Source organism: Aptenodytes forsteri, unplaced genomic scaffold, assembly GCF_000699145.1.
Source record: "Aptenodytes forsteri isolate BGI_AS27 unplaced genomic scaffold, ASM69914v1 Scaffold93, whole genome shotgun sequence".
NCBI lineage: Eukaryota > Metazoa > Chordata > Aves > Sphenisciformes > Spheniscidae > Aptenodytes > Aptenodytes forsteri.
Window position 1 is genome coordinate 3,147,851 of NW_008794665.1, and position 11,078 is coordinate 3,158,928.

An 11,078-nucleotide genomic window follows, 5' to 3' on the forward strand; every position below is an offset into this window, starting at 1 on the left:
TGCATCCAATAAAGGATGGAGATTCTCCTTGGCTCTCTTCTTGTCATTAATATATTTGTAAAAACTTTTTTTGTTGTCTTTAACGACAGCGGCCAGATTGCGTTCTAGCTGGGCTTTTGCCTTTCTCATTTCTTCTCTGCACGACCTAACGAGATCCCTGTACTCTTCTTGAGTCGCCTGCCCCTTCTTCCACAAGCGGTAAACTCTCCTTTTTTTCCTGAGTCCCAGCAAGAGCTCCCCATTATCTCATGCTACAGCTGCACAAATGGTTTGACTTTAGCATCAGTTCACAGTACAGCCACTGACAAAGCTGGTACGGACACTAGAAAGGGCAGATTTAAAGCTGTGCTTCCATGTCTTTGGAAGAAAACTTCTTACTTTTTATTACTGTGTAATGATGATTATTAAAATTAATGAAGGCACGTGGGTTCTAACTGTGTAAGTAGTGTTTGAGGTTCCTAACACCAAATTTATATTTTGAAATTATTAGGCATGGGATTTTCAAGGAAGGTGACGGGAAGCTGCTCTCAGTAATTTTGCTAGTTTTGGAGCACCGATATGCTTTTGGCTCTTGTGAGCCCTAGCCTTAAGTCTCAACGGTGTTGAGTATGTAACAAACATCCCCATTTTAATTAAAAATGTGTTACCTATCCCTTTGGAATTTGGTTTGGGTTGGGGTGGCCAGGAGTGTTTTCTGTCAAAGCTTTTCCAAAAATAACAAAAAAATTTCCACAAAGTGGTGACCTCCCACAGGAAAATAAATATTTCAAGGTTGGTAGTCAAATATTTCCTTCACACAGACCGATTTACTTTCTTGAGAGGCCACGGTGAGTTTTGGGAATGTATGGAAAGGCTTCTTCACAGTGGCAGGAATGGCCTCACCAGCACTGCGTCCTGGGGGAAACGGGGAGCATCCGCGTTGTGGAGCTTTGCTGAAATCCACGTCGCAATGGCTGCGTATTCCCCTTTCCACTGGGCTTGCTGTGCGGGAAGCAAACACAGAAGGAGGGAGGTGAACGCAGAAGGTTTCCGCGGAGCACGTTGTAACTGCCCATCTCGGCATTTCACAGGTTCAAAGGACCATCGCAAAACAGATTCAGATGGTAAAGCAGATTGGAAAAGGTCGCTATGGAGAAGTCTGGATGGGAAAGTGGCGTGGCGAAAAGGTAGCCGTGAAAGTGTTTTTTACCACGGAGGAGGCCAGCTGGTTCAGAGAAACAGAAATCTACCAGACTGTCCTGATGAGGCATGAAAATATTCTCGGTGAGTGAAATTAAAGAGAATTATTTGATAGTGTACAGGTTTCTTAAGTTTAATAATTTTGTATTTGCTGTTGTCTGATGCCCTTTCCTATGTGCTTTGTTACCTGCTGTGCTCTGCAATTAGCCACCTAGCACTTTTCAAAAGAAAGATGTTTCAAGGATTGCTGAAACATAAATAGAAGTTAAAAAATAATGGGATTTGGGGGCTGTTACTCCAAACACCCCATGTCTGTTTCTGCCACCTGTATTTCCATATCTGGGCTTTCTGAAAATATGTTAAAAGCTAGAGGTGAGGCATAGTTGCATGGAAGTAAGATGAAAGAAATTAAATACGTTATTAAAATAAAACTATTGAAGTGGCTGACAGTCCAGAGTTCTGAGAAGTCAAAAAAAAGCCCTGAGAAGTATTAATTTGAAAATCATCTTTTTTTTGCAGGATTCATTGCCGCAGACATTAAAGGTACAGGATCTTGGACCCAGCTGTATCTCATCACCGACTACCATGAGAACGGCTCACTTTATGATTATCTAAAATCTACTACCTTGGACACGAAAGCCATGCTAAAACTGGCTTACTCCTCCGTCAGTGGCTTGTGCCACCTGCACACTGAGATCTTCAGTACTCAGGGCAAACCCGCTATTGCCCACCGTGACCTAAAAAGTAAGAATATCCTGGTGAAAAAGAACGGTACCTGCTGTATAGCAGATTTGGGCTTGGCTGTTAAATTTATCAGGTGAGTAGAAGTGAGGAGGGTGAGGGACAGTTGGTAAATCAGATGCAAACACTGGTTTAGTTGTTGATCGAGCACGTGTAAGCACCTGCAGTGTATGTGCATACCTTTCACGCTATGCTCATCTGTATGTGGGGTGGGGCTACCTGTGTAGATGAGGATGTTGCTTAAACACATGATGCAGGTGTATATATAGTCGCTTTTTAATTATTGAGCACATTAGTTGCATTTACAAAAAGGACCAGTTTTCATCACTTCGCCCTCAACAGCAACCTGAGTACTGCTACCACATGCTAAAAGGACATAGCACTGACAGGTCGAAGTCACGTCAGTAAACTTGTCACTGAAGCTTTCAGCTTGTCTGATCCCAAGATAATTCACTCACAACTTATACAGAATAATACTAATCATTTGCACAAGTTACTAATTGGGATTTATTGAAAAGCACCCCATTTGGGCTGCCTTTTGTTTCATTTCCTACAAATCAAATTGCCGAAGTACAGATTTGATTTTTGAAATGGCTTTTAAATTTGATTTAAAAAAAATGGTTGTGTGTTTAAACAACTTAGAGCAGACAAGTAGGACTTACACACTCCTGGGATTCGTAAAGGAGTCATTGCTGTCTGACAGCTCCGCTCAAAAGGAGCTTGAGCTCTCGGCAGTGGTCCTGGTGGTGGAGATGTGTGTTACAAAGTCTCTGGTTTTTCTGCGTGCAGAAGTGTGGCCACAGACTGAAGGTTTTGGTTTCAGAGGTCAGCTTTGAAACCATGGGCTCCCTGAAGTATCAAAAAAAAATTTAAGAATTCTGTACAAATCTTGAACTGAAATTATTCAGAGTGTAAGGAAGGCAGTTTTTATGTGCTCTTCTCACCATTCACTTATCTACCAGGTTTCTTGGTGAGGCTTTTCCTTCATGAACCTGACCTTTCTTTAGGAGATGAGAAAGGAATATTTTTACTTTGAGGAACAGGGTCCTAGAAAACAACAACTTGGAAATAAGCTATTTGCTATAAAAATTGCAGGGAAGAAATTCACCCTTTGCAGATATACCTTGCCTGACAAGTACAGAGCAGCACACTGCTTAGGTATGAACCGAGAACTAGGAACTACCAAGTGTTGCTATAACAGAAGGTGAAATATGTATTTGTCATAGTCCAAATGGAATTTACATTGCATACTCAGCTTCTTTTCATACTGAATCCTTCCTTAGACAGCATTTCTCAGGCAATGACCAGGAACACAAAAAAGTAGTTGAAAGGGGTGTGCTCTGCTGAAGCTAATGAGTTTAGTAAAGTTCTCTGCATTTCTCATTTTATTCAAAATATTGCAAGACAGTGCAGGTCACTAGATTTATGTTACATTCTTGGAAGTATACAGAAATGCCACCAGCATATGTATGATTTAATGACTGTGTAGGTGACCAGTTGTACCTCACGCTCGGCTTTTTTTGCCATTTTAAAAACTGTAGGTGAAGAAAATTGCTGTAGGTGAAGAAATTTACAGAAGAAGTTGTATAATTATTCTGTGAGATTTTGTTGTATTCATGACATTTAAAATGTTTACATTTTGAAGGTGGGGAAAGGGAAACAGGCCTTTCTAAGCAAACCACAATATATGCCATATATTAAACTTTCAAAAACATTAAAACGGATGCAGCTGAATTTGAGTTAATAAGAAAAAAAGTAAAGCCAGTCACATATTTAATGGGAATTTGCTTCCTGTTAGATATACGTTGTCTCTTCTGGTCAATGTGTGAGGCGTGATACATTTGGTTAGATTTTTTTACACATTTACGTCTGTGTGTTTACACATCTTGATGTGTAAAGGTTGGGAGAGATCAAACATAATGCATGCACAAAAAATAGTTAGACTTATCTTCCTTGCAGATCTGATTTGCTACAGCTAAGTGATGCTGCCCCAGCTATTTAGTGTCCTCCATTAATTGCGAAGACTAAAGCATTAGGTGGTGGAGTATGTTAAGAAAACAGCATTTAATGAAGATTGATTGTTATCACCAGCATTAGAGCTCAGGCTAGTGCTAATGAAATCTTACAAATGTTACAGCATCCCTGTTGAGTCTTATCTCCATTGTGGTTCTGCATTTGAATGCTTAACACAGCCTCAGGCGGGTCAGCCTTTTGAGGAGGGTTGCGTTCGCACTAAGAGGCTTTCCTTGTAAGAATTGTTCCATTAAGATTATGCATTACTTTTGACCTTGTTTGAGAGTGGATGTAGTGTGAATTTACTAATTCTCCCATCTAAATTGCTTTCTTTTAAAGCCACTTTATTGCATGTTTGATGCCCTTTTTTTTTTCCTTCTTTTTCTTTTAGTGATACAAACGAGGTAGACATACCTCCAAATACCCGTGTAGGAACAAAACGCTATATGCCTCCTGAAGTGCTGGATGAAAGCTTGAATAGAAATCACTTTCAGTCGTACATCATGGCTGATATGTACAGTTTTGGACTCATCCTTTGGGAGATAGCAAGGAGATGTGTTTCAGGAGGTAAAGAGCTGGGAGATCACTTTTAATTGTGTCAGTGAACCCCATTTATAACCCAAATCTTCCATTACATCCTTTCCTCTGGGTAATTGTTTTTACTATAATAAACAAATGTGGATAAACCACACAGGTAACTCTCCTAATATCTGTTCTCTTGTTGAAACTTAAAGCATCAGCCAGTGCTATTTCAACAGCAAAGATTTAGACTGTATTTTAATGGCTCGTTTGAAGTCAGTGGATGCCTGCACTGAAGAAGGAGTATGGAACTCATTTGCGGGCCTTTTCCAATGGCAACACATTTTTGCTGGACTGGGGGTATTTAGTTATTTTAGCAGAAAGAAAATAGTGATTTCTTTGTTTTGTTAGATTTAAATAGAAGGAGGAGGACAATTTGGGGGTATGCTGTGCCACTATTTAAAGTAAATAATCTATTTACAAGACAAGAAGAAAAAAAACAGAGCGAAGTGGCACTTATTACATCGTTGTCATACCAGTGATGTGCCTCATTTCCTTCTGATATCAGCCATTCAAGCGTGAGGACAGCAAAGATAAAGCAATGCAGCCAGCTGCAGACTCTGGGGCATAGATCCATCCTTGTATGCATAGGTTATGTGTGCTTTCTGCACGTAGAGCTCAGTGTAGTGCAGAACTGATGTTATTACCTCTGTTTTGCCACTAAGGAAAGTTAAATGCAGAGAAATGACTTGGCAGCAGTTACGTGCCAGATTGGTGGCAAGTAAGAGTAGAGCATGTCTCTTTTGGGTCTGCGCTACCTTCACCAGACTTTATGGGTCTTTAAAGCCTGCAGCATTGTGCTGAATGCTCGCTCGATGCTTACCCTAGAGGAGCTGAATTTCACTGATGAGCAATGCGATCCCTGTGTTTACAAACTGGTGAAGTGTATTGCAGTGATGCGATGTAAAATCTGTAATATTGTTGTCATCGTTGCTGTGCACAAAGAATGGTACCTTGCCATGTTCTGAAAAGGCACAGAAATGCCCTTTAATGTATACCAGGTCCACTGATAAGGAGACCTAATTCAAGGTTAATCCTCTGCCAAATTACTCTGATACGGGCCCTATGCTAATAGTTCTTTCTGTGGTAACTTACTGGAGATTGCTGGACTGGACAGCAGTGGTAGAAACTGTCTCATGTGGCAAGTAACTGTGCTTTCAGATTAAGATACCTGGCCAGTCTTTACAGAGCAATGGTTACATCGGAACTTGACTGTGGAATAAACTTCTAGGGCAGGGAAGTCCTTTTAAGGAGAAGTACATCTAATTGTTAAACAGCATGGTCAATCTGTTATAAAATGAGAGGGGAAGAGGGTAGTGGAAGGTGTCTTCTGCAAGTGACGGGCAACTAATTGCTTCTTTCAGGAATAGTTGAGGAATACCAGCTTCCATACCATGACCTTGTGCCCAGCGACCCCTCGTACGAGGACATGCGGGAGATTGTGTGCATCAAGAGACTACGCCCTTCATTTCCCAACAGATGGAGCAGTGATGAGGTATCGTCCCTCTTAAAATGCAGCCTGTGTTTTTAATCAGAGTGAGTGAGTGAGGTTGACCCAATTCTGCATCATTTCGAGTGAGGAGGAGCTTTACCACTGGTGCTAGCACCAGTCATGGTGTAACAGGGCTCGGGAAGGAGTGCAACCTTCTCAGATATCCCCACTGAAGGTTTCAGAGCTCCAGGGGCCATAGCGTACGATATTTGCAAGCGGGTTCCTTGTGTGCTGTCTACCAGATCCCACAGCGATAGCAGGCTGTGCCTAGACCTTCTTAGTCTCTCTTTTTTCCTCTTGCATTCATTTTGCTTTCTGCTCCCAGCATTAATAGCATTAAATCAGTGGCTAGCCAAAAATTTTGAAAAAGAAAGTATTTCGTAGTGTATAGAGCAGCAGCAGCATACTTGGTGTACCAGCAACTACTTCAGCATGTACTGACGTGTGGGCTGTAATTCCAACCTTTTTCCTTTTTTTTTTTTAAAAGAAGGAAACATCTCCTGTCTCGTTGAAATGAAATGAGCATACAGCTTTTCTGTGATCACAGATGTGCAGGCTTGGAAACACGATTTTACCGTGATTTTACGCTAACATGAGCACAAGATATTAAGTTTCACTCTTACTTGTTGGTATGCAATAGTACTGACCACAGTAGCTGAGCTGCACCGAGGAGCACCGATCGTTCACCCCTTTACATCGTACGGAAAACGGTGCTCATGTACCTCTTCGCATTTTAGCAGAGAGGGCTACAGATGTGGCCTTTCAGAGGAGATGTAGGATCCAGAAAATGCATTCCAGAATAAAACGAGGAAGTGAGAGGGCTGGGGGACAATCTGAACTCTCCCTGCTGAGCACCTGTAATGAAGCAAAGTTGTGCTCGTGGGATCGGAGACGAACGGTTGAGGCACCGCAGGCAAACCTGCCAACTGCTCTCAAGATGCTATGGAGGAAGGGTCATTAATCATGTTAATAGGTACAGTTTAGTGCTGTAAAGTTTTCTACAGTCACAGAAGACAGCTGCCATTTGGGAATAGCAGTGTGTAGATGAATATTCTGCAGGTAGATGAAAGTTTTAGGTGGCATGAGATGGAGGCAATTTGGGAATGTGAGGGAAAAATAAAGAGATGGAGGCAATTTGGGAATGTGAGGGAAAAATAAAACAACCTCCCTGGGAGGCTTGAGGACTTGTGCAACAGCCAGTGTGGGAAGATCTAACCGAGACTCATTTGCCTCATCCTCTCCCTAGCCAAATCCCTCTGAGCCTTCAGACCGGGAGTGGAAACACTGGAGGAAGCGCTGTTAGTATCGATCCCACAAAGGGCTTTTCTGCAGTGGCACGTAGCGTGTGTTTGGTCTGCTACCACACATATCGAGGATTGGGAAGGCTCGTTGAAATAACTGTTCTTGAGTAATTGGTTAGCATCATCGGTAATCCCACTTCAGGCATTCTAGCGATGAGAGGCAAACTTGTTAGTGCATAAAACCGTGTGTATCACCAAAACGCGTTTATAAAGATCTGCATTAATCTGAAATGTATTAGGCTGGTCTGGGCACTGCTGGTGGTGTTTATGCTTAATGCCTTTCAGGGTCTGCGCTGCTTCTGGGCCAGGAGCCTCATGAAAACAGAGAGCAAGCTGGATGAGAGGGAAAACTTCTCTTTTCCTATTGTAGCAAGCAAATCTTCAGGCAGCATAAATCCGTAGGCTGACGGGGTCATCACCCGGCTGCGGTGGCTTACGTGGTGCTTTATGTTTGGAAGAAGGTGGTAGACACAGAGCAGGGATGTATGCTCCTTTTCCAGCATGGCAAAGGCAATGCTGAGATGCTGTCAGCAAGCGAGTTGCTGCTGGGAGCCGGGGGAGGGTCTGGCTATGTTTCAGAAGCGAGCTGGGGATGGAGCAGGACAGGGTAGAGCTGAGCCGGGTGCTCGCAGGCAGCTTTCCGGTGGGGGCGGCTGGGCAGGAGCCGTGGGTGCGTGCTCATGCTGGGCTGTACCCCGGGGGCCATTTGCTGGCTGAGGAAAATGAATTTGTACAGCAAAGGGCTCGCTATACAGAGCCACACTTGTGCGGGTCAGGCTGCGTGGGTTTGGGGAAGGGGAGATAAGGAAAGTGCTTTTGTGGAACATACAGCCAAGTCTAGACTATAACTTGTCATAAATTGTAAGAGTAATTGCCATGTTTGGAGAACTCTCCTTAATATACAGAGAACAAAAGCTCTTAAAAAGTGATACCAGCCAGCATCTTGTCTTTTTTTTGGCTGCCCTTAGAAAAGACCTTTTCCCTTCAGTTTTTCAGCATTGCCACCAACTGCAGTCTCTTCTTCCACTGACCCAGGTGGGACTTTCTCTCCCATTTCTCTCTGCAGTGCCTACGGCAGATGGGGAAGCTGATGATGGAGTGCTGGGCTCACAACCCCGCCTCCCGGCTCACAGCGCTGCGGGTCAAGAAAACACTTGCCAAAATGTCAGAGTCGCAGGACATTAAACTCTGATTCGGCCAGAGGCAGCTCTCGTGAAGGCCCATGGAAACGGACTTTCTCGTGCAGGCAGAAGTCCTGAAGAGGTATCGAAAGTCTTCGCTAATAAGTACCTTGAATGCAGTCATGCTTAAAAGCAGCTGTAAGTTTGTTTGACAGCTTTTGAGGAGACTATCCTTTGCAAAAATCAGCTGAATTTTGACATACGTGATTGGAAGAGGCTTGTCTGCCCTTGTTTACACGGGGAAATACAGTTTTAGTAACTGGTTTAAGATTATGCATGTTGCTTTCCGTGAAAGCCACTTATTATTTTATTATTATTATTGTTATTATTATTATTATTTTGATTGTTTAAAAAGATACTGCTTTAAATTTTATGAAAATAAAACTTTTGGTTAGAAGTAAAAAGATGTATATTGTTACATTAAAAAAACTTGGAAGAAACTGTGCTGAAAATGAAAGCAAAGCGACTTTTTCATTTATAGATTATTGCACTCCAGCATTTAAAGAAAAAAGGAGAGGGTCTGTGCAGCTCAGAGGAGCTGTAATGGAAGCAGTCTTAAACAGTCTCTGCCTACCTGCGGAGATGATTTTCCATAGCCCTGCCCATGTGAGCAGTTCTCTCAGTATGGAGATGGAGCCCAATTACGTCCCTGCCATCGTTAGCACGGGCGGCTGGGTTCCTGTGGGTGGCCTGTCCCAGGGGAGGTCGTACTTTGTCTAAGGTGACTGGGAGCCGTATCAATACGGTTTGGTGTGACTTGCTCGTTTGAAGAAGCTTTTCACGTTTCCAGGAAATCTGATGGGTATGGTACCAGGGTGGTGGTAAACAAGTGCCCCTTTTCTCGGCTTTTTTTTTTTTTTCTTTCTTTCCCCTCACTGCAAAATAAAGTATTTTGTGTGTGAGTGGAAATGAGGTACGCATTTAGATCCGCTGGTAAATTTGAAACTGCTGTGACCTACATACACAACCACGGGGTAAGAGGAAGTTCCTTGTGAGGAAAAATTATTAACTTGCTCTTTCATCTGTGTAAAAGTGAGGTATCCATCTACAACCACAGTTGGAAAAAAATAATAATCTGTGTTCCCTTTTTTAAGGGAAAGCGAAAACCTCAAAAATTCCCATTTTTGGGGTGGCAGTAATTTTTCTTTAAGCGTAATGAGACCTGGTGCCTCCTGGCCGCAGTAGGAAACCGATGGGGAAGGAGCCTGGGACTTGGCTGCAGGGTGAGAGCTGGGCACTGCGGCCAGCAGCGGGTAGGTGCCTCCAGCGCTTCTCCCACTGTAGTGAGAGGCACCACAAACCGAACAATTTGGCTCAAGCTTCATCTGCCTTACTATTTCGTGTGGCCTTCCAGCAGCCTCGAAGCCTCTGGGAGCCACCACGCTGTAGTGACAGGCTCTGCCGCCAAGCTGGGGCTGCGTTGCATCGTGGTTCCAGCAAGAGGAGCTTTTAGAGGAGAAGAGCAACAGGAAATGTATTTACCGTCTTTCCCCATTCCTCCTTCCTGGGGCTGCAGCAGTTGCTGCGATGTTAAAACTACATAAGGGGAAATGAGAGGTGAAATATTCCCCATGGAGTATTTTCTTGAGAAAGGTCTCTGTTCTACATCAGGTTCTCAAAGCTGAGCTGTATGGGAGTTACCAGTTTACCCTTCTTTACCCTTCTTTTATTTATTTTTTTAATTTTTTTTGCCTGCCTATGTCCTGTTTCACTGGATGGTGTTCAGTTTAATTTTGAAATGAGTCCTTACAAATGCTGCTTTGATTATGCTAAGCCTATTTCAGAACTGAAATAATTGCCATGCTGGATTTAGCCTCAGCATTTCTGTAATGCTTCTTTTTTCCCTTTTTGGACAAAAGTGATTTATTTGTGGTAGGTAGGTATATAATTGGGGTTTAGCTTCACGGCTCCCTGAAGGTATTTCTAGTTGGAAAAATTACCATTTTATACTTTCAAGCTAACAGAGAAGAAGGCGCAGTTCAAGAGAACCAGCAAGACCTCCATGATTATAGGTGTTAAAAAGTTTAATCAGAGGATTTTCGTTAATTAGAGTGTTTTTTCCGCAGTGCAGTTTCCCTGCCTGTACCCCAAAATACCGAGCCATACAAAAAGAAAGTCTCCGAGAGTTAGTAGTACACCGAACCCTGGCCCCAAGAGGGACGATGCTGGTTCCCCTGTCCTTAAACAGCGCCCTTGCGTGGCTGGGAGCGGAGTTTGCTCCTCTCCTTGGCTGCCTTGGCTTGAAGATTTGTGGCCCAAAAATGAGGAGGACAGCCCAGCCTCTCTTCACCTTTTTGTCTTAGTGAATGGAGCCATGGGGTTTCTACTCTCACTCCTTTCGCTTTCATGCCCTTTCATAAAAACCAGCGCAGCCCCGAGGAACGGGGGTTTCTCGGCTCCGGTGAAGCAGATGGGACTGTTGACTTTGGCAGCCATCGGGGCAGGCTCAGTCGATCCCACCTCCAAGCCCAGTCCCTGCGGGTCCCGGGTAAGCGGTCGCGCAGCAGAATGCCTCTTCCCTGCTGTGTTTAGGTGTGTTTCACATCTGCTTTCCTCAAATAGATTTTATTTTTTTTTTTTTTATTTTTTTGT

At 43.3% G+C, this 11,078-nt stretch overlaps 1 protein-coding gene across 1 annotated transcript in view; it reads left to right on the forward strand.

Annotated features, from left to right (window-relative positions):
* The window catches only part of BMPR1B (bone morphogenetic protein receptor type 1B), a 34,172-nt gene extending 25,266 nt beyond the window's left edge, over positions 1 to 8,906 (forward strand). Inside the window, exons 6-10 of the mRNA XM_009273544.1 lie at positions 1,071 to 1,263; positions 1,699 to 1,996; positions 4,325 to 4,500; positions 5,877 to 6,007; positions 8,372 to 8,906. Coding sequence (XP_009271819.1) covers positions 1,071 to 1,263; positions 1,699 to 1,996; positions 4,325 to 4,500; positions 5,877 to 6,007; positions 8,372 to 8,497 — 924 coding nt within the window. The 3' untranslated portion in view covers positions 8,498 to 8,906. The remainder of the gene's footprint in view (positions 1 to 1,070; positions 1,264 to 1,698; positions 1,997 to 4,324; positions 4,501 to 5,876; positions 6,008 to 8,371) is intronic.
* The last annotated feature ends 2,172 nt before the right edge of the window (positions 8,907 to 11,078 follow it).